The sequence below is a fragment of the Palaemon carinicauda genome, chromosome 24 (assembly GCF_036898095.1).
Source record: "Palaemon carinicauda isolate YSFRI2023 chromosome 24, ASM3689809v2, whole genome shotgun sequence".
NCBI classification, from domain to species: Eukaryota; Metazoa; Arthropoda; class Malacostraca; order Decapoda; family Palaemonidae; genus Palaemon; species Palaemon carinicauda.
This window is the reverse complement of record NC_090748.1, coordinates 77,320,337-77,340,824: the sequence shown is the minus strand read 5'-3', so window position 1 is coordinate 77,340,824 and position 20,488 is coordinate 77,320,337. Positions and strand designations below refer to the sequence as shown.

General features: G+C 41.2%; 1 protein-coding gene across 1 annotated transcript in view; it reads right to left on the bottom strand.

Annotated features, from left to right (window-relative positions):
- The window catches only part of LOC137618160 (RNA-binding protein 33-like), a 329,225-nt gene that overhangs the window by 162,319 nt on the left and 146,418 nt on the right, over positions 1–20,488 (bottom strand). Inside the window, exon 9 of the mRNA XM_068348206.1 lies at positions 17,708–17,945. Within this exon, the coding sequence (XP_068204307.1) occupies positions 17,708–17,945 (238 nt within the window). The remainder of the gene's footprint in view (positions 1–17,707; positions 17,946–20,488) is intronic.

The window sequence follows — 20,488 nt, the reverse complement described above, 5'->3', positions numbered from 1 at the left end:
ACGGGCGGCGAGGAGGTAGAGAGGTTAACTACGAAAAACGTACACTACCGTAACTTATTCTAACTTACACTAAGTGAACTTTAACATAACTTAGCTTATTTTTTTTTTATTTTTATATTTTATATTTTTTTTTACATTTTCTTTTTTTCTTTTTGATGATTACGTAATTTTAATCACTATCACTCTCTACATTTAAAATTGACTGAATTTCTTTTGTTCACTCTTTTCCGTTTTCTGTGTTTCACTTTCTTCCGCTTCACTCTTTGCCGTTTTCTTCGATTCACTTACATCCTCTTCATCGCGAGTTCGCTTCGCAGTTTTTTTAAAGAAAGCATCGATAGATAATTGCTTGGTACGGCTTTTCAGAATGTTTCGAAAGTGAGTTAGGCAAACATCATCGAATTGAGAAACTACATGACAAACCTGCAATTTCTTTGGATGATATTTGTCGATGAAGTCGACCACGTCTTGATATTTTCCTAACACCTCTTTTATTTGCGCCGAACCTAACACATGTTCTACCTCCTCGCTCCCTTCCTCGTCATCACTCATGTGCTCCGACATAGCATGGAGTTCCTTGAGCTCATCCGTCGTCAGTTCGTCGTGATGTTCGGCGACGAGTTCCGTAACGTCATCTGCGTTGACCTCCAGACCCATGGACTTGCCAAGGGAGACGATTTCCTCTACGGCTTCCGCTGCACCGACCACGGGATCAGGTTCGGGGTCAAAACCCTCGAAATCTCGGGGAGCAACAGCATCAGGCCAAAGCTTCTTCCAAGCGGAATTCAGGGTCCGTCGAGTTAATCCCACCCAAGCCTGATCTATGATCTTCAAGCAGTGCACGATGTTGAAGTGACCCCTCCAAAATTCACGCAAAGTTAAGTTGGTGCTTTGCGTGACATTAAAGCACTGCTTAAATAAGTGCTTGGTGTACAGCTTCTTAAAATTAGAGATGACTTGCTGGTCCATGGGCTGGAGGATAGAGGTGGTATTCGGTGGAAGATACAGCACCTTTATGAACTTGAATTCATCGAAGATATCATCTTCAAGTCCGGGGGGGGTGAGCGGGTGCATTGTCAAGGCATAGCAGGCACTTTAAAGGCAATTTCTGTTCATGAAGATACTTCTTCACAGAAGGGCCGAAAACTTGGTTTACCCATTGCACAAAGAATTGCCTAGTGACCCAGGCCTTCGAGTTGGATCGCCAGAAAACATGAAGCTGATCCTTATCAACGTTGTGTGCTTTGAAGGCCCTAGGGTTCTCTGAATGGTAAACCAGTAAGGGCTTGACTTTAAAGTCCCCGCTAGCGTTGGCACATACGGCAAGAGTCAACCGATCCTTCATTGCCTTATGCCCAGGCAATTTCTTCTCTTCGGCAGTGATGTAGGTTCGACTCGGCATCTTCTTCCAAAACAGCCCGGTTTCATCACAATTAAACACCTGCTGCTCTACGTAGCCTTCTTCCTGCACGATCTTTTCGAAGTTCTTGACAAAGTCAGCTGCAGCCTTTGTGTCCGCACTAGCAGCCTCTCCGTGGCGAACAACTGAATGAATCCCGGACCGTTTCTTAAATTTCTCAAACCAGCCACGAGATGCCTTGAAATCATCTGAGGAAGGCTCGGTTGAACTCTCCCCAGCATCACCCCCAGAGCTCTCCTCCTTCAAGTCCGTAAAGATGGCGTGCGCCTTCTCGCAGATAACGGTCTCGGTGATGGTGTCGCCAACGATCTCTCTATCCTTAATCCACACTAGTAGAAGTCGTTCTATCTCTTCTATGATAGGGGTACGGCGTTTGGAAATCATAGTGATCCCCTTAGAAGGTTTCACTGCTTTAATAGCTTCCTTCTGTTTAAGGATTGTCGAGATCGTCGACATATTACGGCCATACTGTTTAGCAAGTTCACTCACGCGGATGCCACGCTCATGTTTTTCAATAATTTCCTGCTTAATTTCTAAAGAAAGCATTTCCTTCTTCCTTTTCTCACCACTACCACTACCACTGGCAAAACTAAGCCTTTTAGGACCCATACTTTACGTAAATTACCGTTTAAACAGAGTTAATAGCAGAACGCACAGAGCACAACCGCAAGAAGCCGACGAGAACAGAGGACTGACCCAAGACCCGCTAATTGAGCGTCCCTCCGAGGTCGATGTGCTGCCTTCTATCGGCGGAAATAAAAAACACTTCAGGCGCTATGAGCACAGACTACGCGTACGAGTATTGTTTACTTCGGGTGTAGAGTCGGAACGTGTTCGAATTGTACTTCGCGTGTCGAAAAATTCGGATACAACCATACAACCGGTAGGACGAAAATTGCTTACTTCGTGTCGAAATAAAATTCGGGTGTAGAGTAAAAAATTTGCTCGAATTTTACTTTGGATGTAGATACGTTCGTGTGTAGAGGTTTCACTTATATATATATATATATATATATATATATATATATATATATATATATATATATATATATATATATATATATATATATATATATATATATATATATATATATATATATATATATATATATATATATATATATATATATATATATAATCAGACCTCGTTAATCGCGGTTTCTTGCTTCACGGTTTTATTTTCTTACGACCAAGGAGAAAAGAAAAAAGAAAAGAAAAATCTGTGATGATTGTTTACCCAACATTAAAAATTTGATTTCTAATAGTTGGCAACAGCATTGGGATGGCCAAGAACAATTCAATACCTATTAAATAAAAATACTCATAAAAATTGCAATAAAATTCAAGCTGGGCCATGATTTCAAATAGCCCGGGCTCCTTTACACTGGAAGCGCTGCGCGCCACTACCTGTTTCTATAGCCAGCTGGTCCTAGCTCTCTTAGTACAGTGTGTATCCATTTACAGTGGTAAAAAATTACAGCTATATTTTTAAAACAAACCGGATTTATATCAAATTGGTGTTTCACTTAACTGTATCCAATAATAATGCATGTAATATTCACATTTTACTATTGTATTTAAAATTAAAACCATAGCGAATTATATCATGCACTACTTACATTTAAATCTGCGTAGTCCATCGTCAACCTATATTCACTTTCACGATATTATCCCTTACCTCACTAATATAGCCTATCATGCATATTATATCATCTCCACATTTTTGTCCTTCACTTATTATCATAACCTTAATCCTTTTCCCAATTTCTTCCTAAATCCCTTTTGTACATTTACTTTGCTCTCCCACAAACACCTACAACGCATCTTTCCAACTCTTCTGATTCTCATTATTTTTCGCAATTTCATTTATCTTCTCTTTTCTAGCATTCATTTGTCATTTTCATCTTATTAATCATTCTAAACCTCTTTCCTATCCCTCATTCCACGTATTCCCATTCCTCGCATTTCCCAAATTCATTGATTTCGCTAATTTATTTGAACTAGCATAGATGTGGCAGAGGAAGTGTGCAAGGAAAGGGAACTTAGCTAACCCCCCCCCACCACCATATCATCTCTGTCATGTTGTTTCGTACTTTCTCTCTCCCTGTTGTTTCCCTTAACTGTATCAAATAATAATGGATGTAATATTCACACTTTAGTATCGTATCTATAATAAAAAACATAACGAATTATAATTCCATGCATTGTTTACATTCATTTCAGCTGATCAACCCTGTGTAGTAGGTCGTCACCCTCAATTTTTGGATAAAAAACTCCCTTAATATCAAGGCATGCTACCGAAGGATATTTCATATTTACTGAAAGAGAACTATTACTTGATCTATCATTTTCCAATTAGCAAACTAATTCTAATAGTTTTATTTGAAATGCTTCTCTCATATTTTATTTACTAGTACTGAGTTGAATTGCATAACATTAACCGGAGTTTCATTCATGTTGCTGATACACGATATTTTATAGTTTTTAGCTCTGTGGTGCTTGATTATAAAGCCTCAATAGAAACAAAGATTTCATTTATTACAGAGAGAGAGAGAGAGAGAGAGAGAGAGAGAGAGAGAGAGAGAGAGAGAGAGAGAGAGGAGAGAGAGAGAGAGAGAGAGAGAGAGAGAGAGAGAGACCTAATACAAGGTAAAAAATAGTATATACAATACTCTTTATTATTGATTTGCTAAGACGAATCGTAACCTATGACACCAAGCAACTTCTTGTGTTGTCTCTTGCGCAGTATGTTACTGTATACTCTATAGTTTCTTGAACAGAAATTGTTTCTCTTAAATAAACAAACAAAAACAGTGCATCTGATTAACACACACACTCTCTCTCTCTCTCTCTCTCTCTCTCTCTCTCTCTCTCTCTCTCTCTCTCTCTCTCTTTATAAAATTACCATTATTTAAATAGTTAATTGTGCGGTAATTGTTTACAACACCACGCTCTCCATCTACTTCAAAATAATGCAATCCTGCATTTTTCATCTTCTTACACAGTAATTAAGTTATTTAAATTCTGATAAAGCAACAATTAGCAAGATATGTTGAGGAAGGGGGGAAGGGGTATAAAAATTAAATAGCTGGGTTTCCTCACTAAACGACTTGGAACTGACATGTCAACATTGTCAACCAAACAGAATTTGTGATGCCCGCATACATGGTAAACTCTTTGTGACGAGATCCTCCTTGCTCTGGCAATAGCTTTCGCCGCTTGTGCCGAAAAGCCTCGAGATCTAACGAGCTTCTCGACAGTCTGAAGGCAGTCAGTTTGAGAGCGAAGGGGTTTTGATGATATCTCTCGAAGTGGGGCTGTCTGAGAAGATCTGGACTTGCCAAGAGTTTTCTTGGGAAGTCCATCAGCATGCCCACCACTTCGGTGAACCATTCCCTAGCAGGCCAGAAGGGAGCCACTAGGATCATTCGTCCCGAATCGAGGAGAGCGAATTTCCTGACAACCAGATTGATGATTCTGAACGGGGGAAACGCATAAATGTCAATCCCCGTCCAATCCATCAAGAAGGCGTCTACTGCTACCGCTTCCTCGTCCGGTACTAGGGAGCAGTAGTTGGGGATCCTCTTGTTCCAGTTGGAGGTGAAAAGGTCTATTACAGGTCTGCCCCACAACTTCCAGAGGCTCTGACAGACATGCGGGTTGAGAGTCCACTCTGTGGGAAGAACTTGTCCCTTCCTGCTGAGCATGTCTGCCCTGATATTTCTTTGCCCTTGAACAAATCTTGTCAACAGCTGAGTCCTGTTCTCGCTCGCCCAAAGGAGAAGCTCTCTCGCTGTTCTCAACAGAGAGAGGGAGTGAGTTCCCCTTTGTTTCCTGATGTACGCGAGAGCTGTGGTGTTGTCTGAATTGACCTCCACAGTATTCCCTGACACTGAGGTTCCGAAGGCCTTTCGTCCCAACAGAATTGCCATCAACTCCTTCCTGTTGATATGCCAACTGACCTGACTTCCTTCCCAAACTCCTGAGACCTCCTTGTTCCCTAGTGTTGCTCCCCAGCCTGACTCCGACGCGTCTGAGAATAACACTAGGTCGGGGTTCCTCTTGTACAAGGAGATCCCTTCTCCTAAAAGAGCTGGGTCCAGCCACCACATCAAAAGATCCTTGATCTCTGTCGGAATGGGAAAAGAAAAGGAGTCCTCCTGGGTCTTCCTGTTCCATACCTTTGCGAGGAAGTGTTACAGAGGTCTCAGGTGCAGTCTCCCCAACGAGACAAACTGCTCTAGGGAGGATAGAGTTCCCAGCAAACTCATCCACTCCTTCGCTGAGCATTCCTGCTTCTTTAAAAATCCTCCGACTTTCTCTAGGCACCTGGTCTGCCTTTCCTGGGAGGGAGAAGCCCGAAAAAGAACTGAATTCAGAACTATCCCCGAATAGAGAAGAGTCTGATTCGGCTCGGTCTGAGACTTCTCCCTGTTGATGATGAGTCCCAGGTCCTGAGTCATTGAATACGTCTTCTGTAGGTTCTCCTGACATTTTTCTTTCAACTGTGATCGGATCAGCCAGTCGTCCAGATAGAAGGATACCCTTATCCCCTCCTGATGTAACCAGCCTGCCACCCTCGCCATTAGCCTTGTGCAAACTTGAGGAACCGTGCTGAGACTGAAGCAAAGTGCCCTGAATTGAAAGGACTTGCCCTGAATCACAAATCTCAGATATTTCCTTGAAGTCGGATGAATGGGGACGTGAAAATAAGCGTCCTGCAGGTCGAGAGATAACATCCAGTCGCCTGGACAAACTGCTGCCAACACGGACCGAGTCGTCTCCACGGAGGACTTTGTTTTCTCCACAAAGGCGTTCAGAGAGCTGACATCTAGGACTGGTCTCCATCCACCCGAGTTCTTGGGAACCAGAAACAGGCGATTGTAAAAGCCTGGGGAGGTAAGGTCCCGAACTGGCTCTATTGCTCCCTTGACCAACATCTGGTCGACAAGTTCCAGAAGAGCCTCTTGTTTCCCCGTATCGGCGTAATGAGCCACTAAGGCTAGGGGAGTGTCTGAGAGAGGAGGCTTCTTTAAAAAGGGGATCTTGTAACCTTCCTTGATGATCAAGAGGGACCAGGTGTCCGCCCCTCTCTTCCAAGACTGCCAAAAACGATACAGTCTTGCCCCTACTGTTGTCTGGAGGACTTCTATCTCATTTCTTGGATCGGGGCCTAAACGAACCTCTGCTGGTCCTTGGCCCTGACTCTTGTCTTCTCCCCCTGAAATCTGCTTTCGAGGAAGCCCTACTCAGAAAGGGCTGCTGGAACTTCTTCTCTTCCTTCTTCAGAGGAGCAGGAGCAACAGGCAATGGCTTTCTGGCAGACCGAGAAAAAAGGTCCTGAGTAGCCTTTTGTGCCAGAGAAAGGGAGATATCTCTGACCAGAGCTTCGGGAAAGAGATGGTGTGACAGAGGGGCGTAAAGCAGCTCCGACTTCTGGGCAACAGTCACCGATCTAGAGGTGAAGGAGCATAACAAGGCCCTCTTCTTCAAGACCCCTGCTGAGAAAAGGGAAGCTAACTCATTAGCTTAGCCCCATACCTTAGAGCTTTTTCCATGCAGGACATGATACTCGTCAGATCCTTTGTGCCTTCCAGGAGTTCTGTCTTCCTGGCCAGAGTCCCGAGAGACCAGTCTAGAAAGCTAAAAACCTTGAAAACCCTGAAAATTCCCTTGACGAGGTGATCAAGCTCCGACATGGACCACATCACCTTGGCAGAGCTCAGTGCATGTCTTCTTGCAGAGTCCACAAGAGCAGAGAAGTCACCCTGGGAGGAGGCCGGCACTCCTAAACCCAAAGGTTCCCGTCTCACACCACATACCAGCCTTGGAAGCGAGCCGAGAAGGTGGGAAAGAAAAGGTGGTCTTGACCGCTTGCCTCCGTTCCTTCATCCAATCACCCACCTTAGCGAGTGCTTTCCTGGCAGAAATTGAAAGTTTCATTTTGATGAAGGCCGAATGCTTTGTAGCCTTCTTCCTGGTGAAATGAGACTGAGGAGAACGAGGCGCCGAAGGTTGGAATTCCTCCCCATATATTTCTAAAAGAGAGCGAGACAGAACCTTATAGTCAGTAGCAGAGTCGGTAGGTTTCTCTTCCTCTTCCGATATATCATCGAGGTCCTGATCAATGTCAACATCTTGAAGAGGTAGGCTGCAAGCAGCCTGGCATCGAGAGCTGTTTGCATCCTGTCGGCGAGAAGAGGTATCGTCCTAACGACGAGAAGCGGTATCGTCCTGATAAGGCAGGCTGCATTTGTCCTGATAATGCAGGCTGCATTCGTCCTGCTTCCTAAAAGGCGAGGCGGAATTGTCCTGGAGCTTCGAGCGAGAAGCATGATCGTCCTGGCGCCGAGGGCGAGAGGCAGTATCGTCCTGGTGCCGAGAGAGAGAGGAAGTAACGTCCTGGCGTCGCGCCGATGAAGAGGGTGTGCGTTGTTGACGGCCGACGAAGTGCGCAGAGGTTTCTTTGGAGAGATACTTCGTTCCCTCTTAGAAGACGATCTCTTAACAGGCAAAGAGACATCCTCACGTCTGACGGACTGGGAGGGAGGGCGGCTGAAAGCTTGCACTAACAATGAAAGCTGTTCCTGCATAACAGCCATGAAAGCTTTAGCAACTTCTGCCGGTTCTCGCGGTTCCGAAGGAGGCAGCTGTTTGGGAGCGCTGGCAGTAGAAGCAGGAAGTTTATCAGGTTTAACTGGGCTAAGGACTCTCTGTTTCGTCCTCTTAACAGGAACAACATCGAAGTCGTCCTACGAAGGTTCAGGTTCTCGACTACTCGAACCGGGAGAGAGAGAGCGAGACTGCACATCCCGGTCCCACCTTCTCTTTATCAGTCTAGATTCGTATTGCCACTTGCGTCTGGGAGAAGGATCAGGTGAAGACACTAACGTATCCGACACGCTTTTTCTACGGCGGTCAAGAGCAGCCTGGGAGGTCGCAACAGGACTGTCTGAGGCGATGACTGACCGAGGATAAGCACCTCTCACCCCCTTTCGGCTTTCGACGTACCTTCTCCCTTGGTCCTGGGAGCTTGGTAGAGGTCTAAACCTAGGGGTATGACAGATTCGATCAGCCGTCACCTCCACTGCACTTTCACAAGCACTAATATCACTTTCATCCTTACCTTTAAAGGCCACAATTTGTGCATTAATGGCCTCCAACTCAGCAGCCATCGTGGCATACTGAGGGTCATCAGTAGGCACAGATCCTGTAGAAGGGGCAGGAGTTACTACATTCGGGGAAGGAACAACTTCCAAAGAGGTAACAATTAAAGGGTCAATAGATAAATCTAAGCTAGCTTCACTAGCAGACTTTGACTTTGATTTGGCTCTCCTAACTCTATCGAGTTCAAGTTTGCACACATAGCGCTTCATAGCTAACCAATCATCTTCATTTAAACCCTCGCATTCCTTGCACCTATTATTTAGTGCACATTCAAACCCCTGCAACCCATACAAACTGTGTGAGGGTCAACCGACACTTTCGGTAACCTCACCTTGCATACATCACTCGCACATACACGAATATGAAGTTTTTCACTCATGATAAACAAAGCAAAAAATACAAAAATAATAACAAAACACAATTGCCAAATCCCAATACAGTGTACTTCACCAAACGAAATCCAAAACAGCGATGTAGGGAAAGCGATTTGAAAAACTCTAAATGGCGGACCAACGATGTTGTCGATCCGGCCGGCAGAGATAATCTGAAGAACATAAAACGGGAATGATTCCAGGTACCACCCTGTAAGGGTTGTTAACCACCTAACCGCACAACCACCACAAGGCGGTTGCCGCGATTTTCGAATAAATTCTGCCGGAAGTCAGAGACTTAAGCTATATATATATATAACTGCCAGGTAAGTACTATTAATAAAAATTAATCCTAAATAATCATTAGATTAGAAGGAAAATATGTTTTATGTTATTTATTTACCGAAATGGAAGAAAAATAACCGCGAATGTTTTTTATATGCTTAAGCAGTAGCATTGTGCCTTCGTAAATACAATAATTTTGTCTATTACGTTTTTTTGACTTGAAAAATAATCACGAGATTAAAGGAAAAAAAGAGAGAGAGAGAGAGAGAGAGAGAGAGAGAGAGAAAGAGAGAGAGAGAGAAAGAGAGAGAGAGAGAGAGAGAGAAAGAGAGAGAGAGAGAGAGAGAGAGAGAGAGAGAGAGAATAGGCTAATGCTTCATAAAATAAATACAAGTAGAGTAAGAATGTGTATTTTTCTAGTTTCTGTGACCCTCAAATATATCAATAATGTGTTTGTTCAAATTGCATAATAACAAAATCCCAAAATAGACAAACTTTCCCAATGTCCAGAACGTAACACGCTTTATTTCCATTATTTCTTATGGAGAAATTGTTCCGTTGATAAGATTTCCGTTAAACGACCTCTCCAGGAACATAACCCTCATGTTAACAGGGAGTTAACTGTATATATGTATGTATGTATGTATATATATACTGTATGTAAGTATATATATATATATATATATATATATATATATATATATATATATATATATATATATATATATATATATATATGTAAGTATATATATATATATATATATATATATATATATACAGTTAGCGCAGATCGTATTGTGAACACAGAATATATGCAATAAAAAATCAGAATGCATTGATAAAATAATAAAAAAAAATAGTTGAACACTTACGCCGTCAATGCTACTTCTTGATGGGGAAGCCCTTGGACTTGATGACCTGCTTGAGTCGTTTGGGGACAGAATTGGCCAAGTTTTGACAGTGGGAATCAGGAATTTCCTCCCACACCTTACGTATGGCTACGGTCAGCTTGGGTATAGTAGAGGTGTCTTCCTGACGAAGGCGTCCCTTCATGATCCCCCATAGGTTTTCTATGGGGGATATATCTGGTGACTGACCAGGCCAATCCTCTATAAACTCAATTTCGCTGTTTTGGAGCCACTTCTTAACAGCCTTTGAGGTGTGGCAAGGGGCGCCGTCCTGTTGAAGGATCTCACACCCAGTTTTGGCAAAACTCTCCCCTAAATTCTCATTAAGTACCTTGATATAGCGCTGGGAGTTGACAGTCTGGCCCTTAGGGAGTATCACTAAACTCCCTAACCCACCGTACCCAAAGGCACCCCACACCATAAGATATGGAGGGTGCTTAACACTTGTTACCGTCAGGCGGGGATCGCAAGCTGATGCAGTAGGAGACTTCCACACCTTCGTTCCCTTACTTTCACTTATACAGAAAGTTGCCTCATCGGTCCAAAGGACCTTCTACCATTGAACAAGGTCCCAGTCTTTATGTCCTTTGGCAAATTGGACACGACGGCGCCTTTGTTTCGCAGTGACGAGGGGCTTCACGCGCGCTTTCACTTTCGAGTAATTCAAGCGGTTCTGAATGTTCTCTTGAATTGTTCGGATAGAGACGTCGCCGAGAAGTTTGGGGTTATTATTTTTCAGTTCCTTAGCTGTTATGGAAGGAGTAACGTCCAATTGACGCTTTAACAGCTTCAAAGTCTTCGGGGATATCTTTAGGGCCTTGCCCCCAGCATATTTGTGAACGGGAACTTTATCACCACCGCCATTCGCACGCCATTTTATCAAGAGTCGCGACACAGTTGCCTCGGTCACTCCCGTCTGCTTCGCTATTTCTCTATTATTCTTTCCCACTTTATGCAATTCGATCACTCTTACAATATTATCATGACTTGTACGATTTCCAGGCATCGGACAAAGGGCAGGGCACACCCAAACACAGCGCAAAATTTCACAAAAAGCGAAAAATAAATGAAGTTACACGGACAAAAACACTCGCCACGACGTTCATTTACATACTAACGGACTATTCCCCTGCTAGCAGCAGCGTGGGTGGACGACTGAAAGTTGCCAACTAGTCGTTTTCTCTCGGCCGATTTTTTTTCGCCAAATATCATACGGGTCCCAAAAACGCGGATCGTCGTGTGAACTCGAAAAGTTCACAATACGATCCGCGCTAACTGTATATATATATATATATATATATATATATATATATATATATATATATATATATATATATATATATATATATATATACACATACACTAAAAGAGCGCAGGGCAGCTTATTTCTTGACCTTTTGGACTTATTTTGGATGTTTTGCTCATCCGTAACCTTGACCTTTGACCTTTCAAAATTTAATAATTTCCAGCTCTTTACATCAAGTTTAAAAACCCTGCAAGTTTCATTAGTTTACAATTAAAATTGTGGCCGTATGGTTGTCCGGAATTTGACCTTGGACTCAACCTTGACCTTCGACCTTAACACGTATTAATTGACGTGGATTTTTATTCACTCAAATATGAACTAAGTTTGAAGTTTGTGTTAACAATGTCCAAACTTATGGCTGATAACGTGAATTGGACATTTTGCTCAACTGTGACCTTGACCTTCCAAAATTTAATAATTTCCAGCTTTTCACATTACAGTTAATCACGGCAAGTTTCATTACTCTACAGTTAAAATTGTGGCCAGGAAGCTATTCACAAACAAACGCACAAACAGGGGCAAAAACAAATTCCATTCAACTTGGTTGGCAGAGATAAAAACTGCTATAATATATTATTAACCTGTTCCACTTAAGGATTCCATTAGATTTTTTTTGACAGATAAATATATTTACTTTTAGATAGAAAATTTGCTTATGTATATCAACAAAAATCGTAACTAGAGTCACAGCAAAGTCTGACATCTTCTCTACTGATTTAAACCAGTTTTCTCATCAAAATATAACATGCTGTATTTAAGTAAGCAAAATATTCTTCACTATACAAGGCTAAGGCAAAAAGACCAATATTAGACAGTATTAACTCTGGTGATCCGATGACGCATTGATGCATGAAAATATGTTTTGCCGTAGGTGATCCGGTGATGTGAATTGTGAGTCATACGTAACTTTTTCTCAGGGGGAAATTCAGCATAAATACGCGCGTTACTCAAGGAAAACAAAAATCACACCACGAGATGGCAAACAGTTGAGAGGCAAGTGGAGCCTAAAAAAAAAAAAACAGGCAGTACCATCACATGCACCGGAGGCTTTTGCTTATCTCACTTCATCTCAGCGCTTAACCTAATATCGTGACATTTTACCCCACCCCTGGGAAATTGTTTTTATTTTTTTTCTAATTACGTGTTTTTTTTCTCTTTTTTTTTTTTGTCAATATTGCTTCATAAGGATGTGAAGATATTGAAAATTGAGTAAAAAGACGTGAGAACTAAAAAAAAATTTTATATATTGGAAAAATTGACCTAGAATGGGTTTTCTTTGTTGGATATGGATGTCATTTTTTTTCTTCTTTTTTTTACATAGTTAGTGCCTCGTGTTGTGTGTTTTTTTTTGATGGAATTAGTGGTTGATATTGTGCTTGTAGATTGGTTTTGATTACTTGAATATCCATTATTTTATCATTTTGTGTTAAGAAATGGTCGAGTTATGAATGTTTCATTTTACTTTGTGATGTATTTTTTTTTCATCTTTTCGTTCGTCTTGTTTGATTTTACATTTTGTCAAATTTGTGTTAGCAATTGTTTAAAAATACTAGCACAGTCCCTGTGGGAAGTATGAGACTACTGTTTTCCTTCTTTTTACATGAAAAAATACCTCCTTAGACTTTTTTTTGTAACCTATTCTTTTTCAATTGATTTTTTACACCTTGTTTTGCTGTAATATTTCCTGAATTTATGGGAATTTTTTTCAGCTGCATTACAAATGACTAGAAGACGTTGCACAGTAAACATAAAGACAAGAAAAGAAATAAATTTGTGAGGGCGGAGAGAAAATGACCCTATTCGCCTGGTCTTTGTGTCCTACGTGACCTACTTTTGTATTTGATTTTGTGTATATTTCTGCTTATACATATCTTTACTTTGTATTTGCTGGCATATACAGTCCTTGTAAGAACTCTGATAGTGAATGATTTTTTTTTGTTTTACATGAAGAAAACAATTTATACATCATTTTCAAATGGTTGCTTCTCTTCGGTTTCGGCTCATTTTCTTTTTGCCTACACATACACCGAATAGTCTGGCCTATTCTTTACAAATTCTCCTCTGTCCTCATCCACCTGACAACACTGAGATTACCAAACAATTCTTCCTCGCTCAAGGGGGTTAACTACTGCAATGTAATTGTTCAGTGGCTACTTTCCTCTTGGTAAGGGTAGAAGAGAGACTTTAGCTATGCTAAGCAGCTCTTCTAGAAGGGCCCCTTTGTTGACACAAGTTACAAATGGAAGTGTTGTCACTGATTGATGGTACAGAGTGCCGTTCCAAATTTTATTAGAAAGCTTGCAATGTTAGCAATGTTGCCTTTGTTTCAGGCCGATTAAAGCAAGAGCGTTTCTTAGGTGAATCATATTCCGAAGATGGATTGGTCATCCAAGTGGGAGCCCAATCTTTCCTACGACACATCTGTGAACAGAAAATTCCCTTGAGGTCAGGAGTTCCCATGACGAGGCTCATCACTCAGCTACTAGGGTAGATCAGGCAGTACTCCTGTTCCACTGAAACCAAAAGGTAAGGGGAACACTGGTTACTGACTAATGATGCTTCAAAAACTACTGGAATGAGCTCTGGAGAACCCCCTTGTTGGGAAAAAGCCTCTATGCCAATGAAAAAAGTCTTGGAAGACATTGTCACAGTTGATCAGGAAGGTTGTTTGTGCAGGAACTGTTAAGACTGCTTTTGTTGTTATGACCGTCTGGAGGAAACCCTAGCTGATGTCATCCCAACAGGTTCCCATATGTGGCATTTCAATCCTTTGTAAATCATGGAAAAATTGATTCTGATTCAATTCTGAAGCAATTCTCCTAGAGGAGGACCCTCCTATGCTTGGAAGTCCGAAAACTATCTCCGATATACCTATGTAAAGGAAGAAAGTCTGATTTGGTGCTCAGGCAATTTTGTAAGAGAGTAGAATACGGCAACTGTCGAGATCCTTCAGTAAACAAACACCAATCGAGAGTCATCAACAATAGATTAGCGTGAACACTTGAGTGGTAGACAGACCAAAGCACAGGGATTTGAACTGGTAAACTAGACTGAAGAAAATCTGATCTGTACGACATAGGGATGGGATCCATAAAGGACTTCCTTCTTATGACAGACGAAACACCTCTTGACATCTCCATCTTGAACAGTGTCTGGTGAACAACTTGTTCAAAGGAGAGCGATCAATGTCAGGTTTCTAACACCCCGTTGACTTCTCTATATGAAAAGGTCACTTTCAAGAGTCTAGATAACTGTCTTGGATGACCTTGAGCATGTTATACCGCCACTTAGGTATGGGTTCTGGCAGATATTTGAAGGTTGATCTAGGAAGTAATCGTTGTGTGATTCAGAGGAACGCAGAGTAATCATCCTGAAGGACTTCCGCTCACCACTTCCCTGCTCTGTTGGTGTCACTTGCTCTATGTCTTGACAGGCATAACCCTACTTGCAACAACACTGGTAAGGTATAAATGACTTCAATGGCCCCTCACCCTTTTGCTTGGAATGGCCAGGTTAAAGGTGAAAGGAGGAAACTTTGTCTGCACCTTTCTAGGGGAGGAAGAAATTTGATGAGCCAGATTGGATCTGTAGGTTGTGGGAGTCTTCTTCAGGGCCCACTTTAAAATATGAGTAGTTGCCTTTCAGGGCATATACCCATGAAGGTAATTGTTTAATGAAAGGAGACCTGTCTTGCCTTCTCCCACTTGTCCATCATGACGTCTGTTTCCTTTCCTGGGAACAGGACTGCAGTTTCCAACACAAGCGAGTTCAATAAGAAAAGTGCCTCTTCCTGTCTCATCTGCCTGGTAAAGCAGGAACCAATAGTATTTTTTCTCTCCCGGGTTTAGTTGTCTTGCTGGTAGATGATTGGCGCACCAAAAATGAGTAGGGAGTTCTGTTGACAAGAGATCTCACAATTGACCCTACCTAGCACAGCAAGTGTAAGTTCCGACAGTACCAAATTATATTATAAGTAGTTTCAATCCTCGAGTGGTACTGGAATGCCAATCAAATAATGTCAACCTTCTGTTGAAGAGAGCTATGGTTGCCTCCCCGAGGTCCATGAATTGGGGAATGAGTGTCAAAACCTTGATGAACACTCCCGCCAATCAGGAATTGGGTGGTGTGTCAAAGATGTCCCAGGACTCCTATTCTCATGAGATAAGTATCAATGCATAGATCATGAAAGTCCTTCTAATGTATTTGCAAACTGGATCGAGAACATAACCGAGGCGATACTCAGTAGAAGAAGGGACGACAGCTCAAAAGTCTGATTCCTCAAAGGCCGAGTTATTCCTAGCTCCTATGTCCTTAGAGGTTGGGGCAGTCTTCTGATGGGCAACTAAAGACTATGGCACTGAGGGGTGTGTAGATACGTTGTGAGAACCTGTTTCTGGTAAGGGGTCTTGCCGATGATAGTAAATACATGATGAAAAGGAGTTGGATGATCGTAAGAACGTTCAGAGCAGTCTTGTAAAGTCACCTGCTTAAACAGTAAGCTTGGACGAATGAGGTTTTATGTCGTTGACTAGTTCTAAAATGAGTTAAAACCTCGATATGTTGTCTCGTCTCTGGATTTAGGAACATCTCGACGCATGGAAGGATCTCTATCCGATGGTGTGGAACATTAAGAAGTAGGTGACAGATACCCTGTGATTCGGACAACGCAAGAGGAGTCCGATCAGGAGATGTAGGATCATAAAGACCCCGTATACCGTGTCCAGGCACATAGAGAATGGTCTTATGGTGAGCAGTCTTGGTAGGACTGGTCAGTTGGGAACAGCGGTGGGTTAGTTCCACCTCGTTAAAAGTCCTATGGCTAGTTTCAGTTTCCCCGAAAGTACAATCCCTATATAGAAATAGTGTAGGGTTTAAGAATCAGAATAAAATTAAAATGAAATATTCTAAGAATAATGACATTAAAACAACAAAACATTTAAGAATCCTGCAAAAGACTTGAAGTGGAGAGGAGATTGGGAAGTTAATGATAAATCTTATCATGAAAATTCTTCTCATTTTGACAAACTTTACCAGTGGATTATAAGGCTGACCCCTAGGTGGGACAGTGGTAATCCTCAAACCAATTTTACTAGTAATAATAATAATCATAATATTCAAAATTCTCAAAATTATGAATAAATTTCACCTCATCATTCCAAGAAATGGAATAAATTGAAAATGCATATCAGATTTTACTTGGTCAACCAGCAAATTAAGAATTGAAAGTGGGGGATGGTCTTTTATTCACAATAGAAATTAATAAAAGAGCACCAGTAGTAGGACCCAATCATACTAAGGCCCTACCAATAGATTTGGAGATCCTTCGCTATCAGCAACTGGAGCTTTAACCATTATGAGACAAAGTATTTAAAATATTCATCACCAATATGATGAAATAAACGAGTCCCTAAATATACAAAATAAAAAGGTCCCCAAATGTACAAAAAAAAAAAAAAATTCTTTTTGAACCGGGTAATTGCACATTTTCCTTATTGTGTTGTCTTTCCTGCATGTAAGCTGAGCTAATAGCAAGTCTTTGTTTCCATTAATAATGTCAACTTTACATGTCTTATTTCCTTTTCAATACCCCGAATGCCTAACTTTGATGATTTGTACATGTTAAATGATGAAGAAAATTAAATGGTTTCCATGAAAAATGAATGAACAAGTATTACCCAAGTTTTCTTTCCCATTATTGTTAAAATTTCTCTTTCCCTCATTTCAATTTATGAATAGTATCGATAACATAACAGCGACTTATTCTATTTGATGCTGAATTTTTCAAGCTGACCAAATAATTTGGCTCCAAAAGAATGCTGGGCCCTTTTATTAGGACAATTTATTTACTTATCTTAGCAAAGAATCTATTAAAGATAGGACTTTACAATATTGTTTTATCTAATAGCTGAATAAATTTCTTTTCCATTGGTATATAACTTAAAATAACAAGAGAAAAGACCAGTAATAACGGGACATAGAAGTCCAATGGCACTCGAAGGGTTACTTAAATGGTTACATTCTGTGAACAAGGCATCAACCAAAAGTAACGATGACCCAATACCTGTATGTTTACTGCACAATTCATTCAATTTCATTCCGCACATCAACGAATATAAACAAGAGAAAATAAAAAAGCGAAATATATAAGGAGATTACATATAAGCCACATGTTACATGAACTCCTTGTCCATAAAATAACGCTTCATTCTCTGGAGAAGAATGCAAAGAAAATATATAACAAGAGTCTTACCTTTACGAACAGCGATTGGTTTCGCAGCTGATGCGATATTCTGTTGAGGGGGTTTGTTTGGTTCTGCCACAACAGGTTTATTTTGCGCTTCCTCTGCTTTCTTTTTTGCCATTTCAGAGGCTTTGACCTGTGCTGCTGCTTTTCTTCTAGCCTCTTTCTTGGCAAGCATTTCTTCTCGTAATTTCCTTTGTTGTTCCAATTTCTTTTGATATTCCATTTCCTCTGGAGTTAGAGGTGTCTGAAAGGTAAGAAAAAATAAAAAGTAATTAAGTATGATACTTAAATTTGAATAATTCCCATATCCCAAAAATATGACAAATTAGGAAGCAATTTATATTTTTCCTAACGATACAGACCGTGAGCTATTTATAGTGATTATAATTTTGACAAAGCTAAAACACTAGCCATAAGACTTTAACCAAGGTGTAACTACCCTAAAAGCTATTTAGCGTGGAGATACGGCCCCACTCACACACACTCAGCTCTGTTGTCCCGTCACTTTAAATTGCAAGCAGAACTTATCGGGGGACAGGTGACCACAGGCCCAATTGTAAAACTAACCCAAGGTTCGTCTCTTTAGGAAAAATAAAAAAAAACCCAAATTTGTCTTTTGTTCCGACACTAAATACAAAACCTTTCGCTATTTATATGGATGACTCTCCCATTAGGAGGATGGAAGCCCGAACCAACTGGCTGATATTTGATCCAGGGGGTTTCCCTTTCGTGCTACGCATTCAAGAGGGAGAAATCCTGACACCTCGGCTAACTAGCGGGCGTGTGGTTAACCATCGCTGAATTTTTAATGTCTTGTCTTTCAGCTTCACTAAAAGTAATACCACTATAAATAGCATTGGTTTGTATTTTAGTTAAAGAACAAATATGACCTTTTATAGGTAGTAGGTTGGCCAGGACACCAACCACCCATTGAGATACTACTGCTAAAGAGTTATGGGTTCTTTGACTGACCAGACAGTACTACATTAGATCCTTCGCTCTGGTTACGGATCACTTTCCCTTTGCCTACACATACACTGAATAGTCTGGCATATTCTTTACAGATTCTCCTCTGTCCTCATACATCTAACAACACTGAGATTACCAAACAATTCTTCTTCACCCAAGGGGTTAACTACTACACTGTAATTATTCAGTGACTTCTTTCCTCTTGGTAAGGGTAGAAGAGACTATTTAGCTATGGTAAGCAGCTATTCTAGGAGGGCACTTCAAAATCAAACCATTGTTCCCTAATCTTGGGTTGTGCTTTAGCTTCTGTACCATGGTCTTCCACTGTCTTGGGTTAGAGTTCTCTTTCATGAGGGTACACTCGGGCACACTATTAAATCTAATTTCTCTTCCTCTTGTTTTGAAAAAGTTTTTATAGTTTATATAGGAAATATTTATTTTAATGTTATTACTGTTCTTAAAATATTTTATTTTTCCTTGTTTCCTATCCTCACTGGGCTATTTTCCCTGTTGGAGCCCCTGGGCTTATAGCATCCTGCTTTTCCAACAAGGGTTGTAGCTTAGCAAGAAATAATAATAATAGATGATTGTTGAATCATGACACATTACAATAAATCTACAAAGATTTAACTTTTTAAATTCAACATATGTCCAGATCGACTTTTGACGTGTCTCTCAGTCCCAAACTAGGTGGTAAGTCAACGACTACCTGTATAGGGTAGTTCCATCTTGGGAACAACGCAGGAAGATTTAGCTCTTCCATAGAGATCCTTACTCCCTCTTATCATTCCGGGAATAATGAAAGAGGGGACAGAAAAATCTGAAGTAATCATAGTCATTCCTTTCATATTGCTCTGTACATATATTAAGTGAGTGGGAGCAGCAGGATACTCTTCCTCAAAACTAGACCTGTGAGATGAAAAAGACCTTTATGAGGAAAGGCCATTTGGAACATCTCCTATGAGAGGTGTGTCTGCGATGCCTTTCACCTGATACATCATTCTATGTGGGTGGGGGTAGCACCCAAGGAAAATGGGATAAGAGTTCCGGTGCCCTTTTCTTTTCATGATTCTGAAATGATGAAATAGTATGTTGGCCAGGGCACCAGCCACTGCCAGAAAGTTATAGGGTCCTTTGACTGGCCAGACAATACTACATTGGATCCCTCTCTGGTTACGGCACATTTTTCTATTACCTCAATATACCACAATTAGTCTGGCCTATCCTGTCCTCAAACACCTGCCACAGCCCACCCTCCCCCGTTATCCACCACAGATGAAGCTTCATAATGCTGAATCCCCTACTGCTGCTACCTCTGCGGTCATCTAAGGCACCGGAGGAAGCAGCAGGGCCTATCGGAACTGCGTCACTATCGCTCGCCATTCATTCCTATTTCTAGCACCTTCTCTTGCCTCTCTCACATCTATCCTCCTATCACCCAGAGCTTTCTTCACTCCATCCATCCACCCAAACCTTGGCCTTCCTCTTGTACTTCTCCCATCAACTCGTATATTCATCACCTTCTTTAGCAGACAGCCATTTTCCATTCTCTCAACATGACCAAACCACCTCAACACATTCATATCCACTCTAGCTGCTAACTCATTTCTTACACCCGTTCTCACCCTCACCACTTCGTTCCTAACCCTATCTACTCGAGATACACCAGCCATACTCCTTAGACACTTCATCTCAAACACATTCAATTTCTGTCTCTCCGTCACTTTCATTCCCCACAACTCCGATCCATAAATCACAGTTGGTACAATCACTTTCTCATATAGAACTCTCTTTACATTCATGCCCAACCCTCTATTT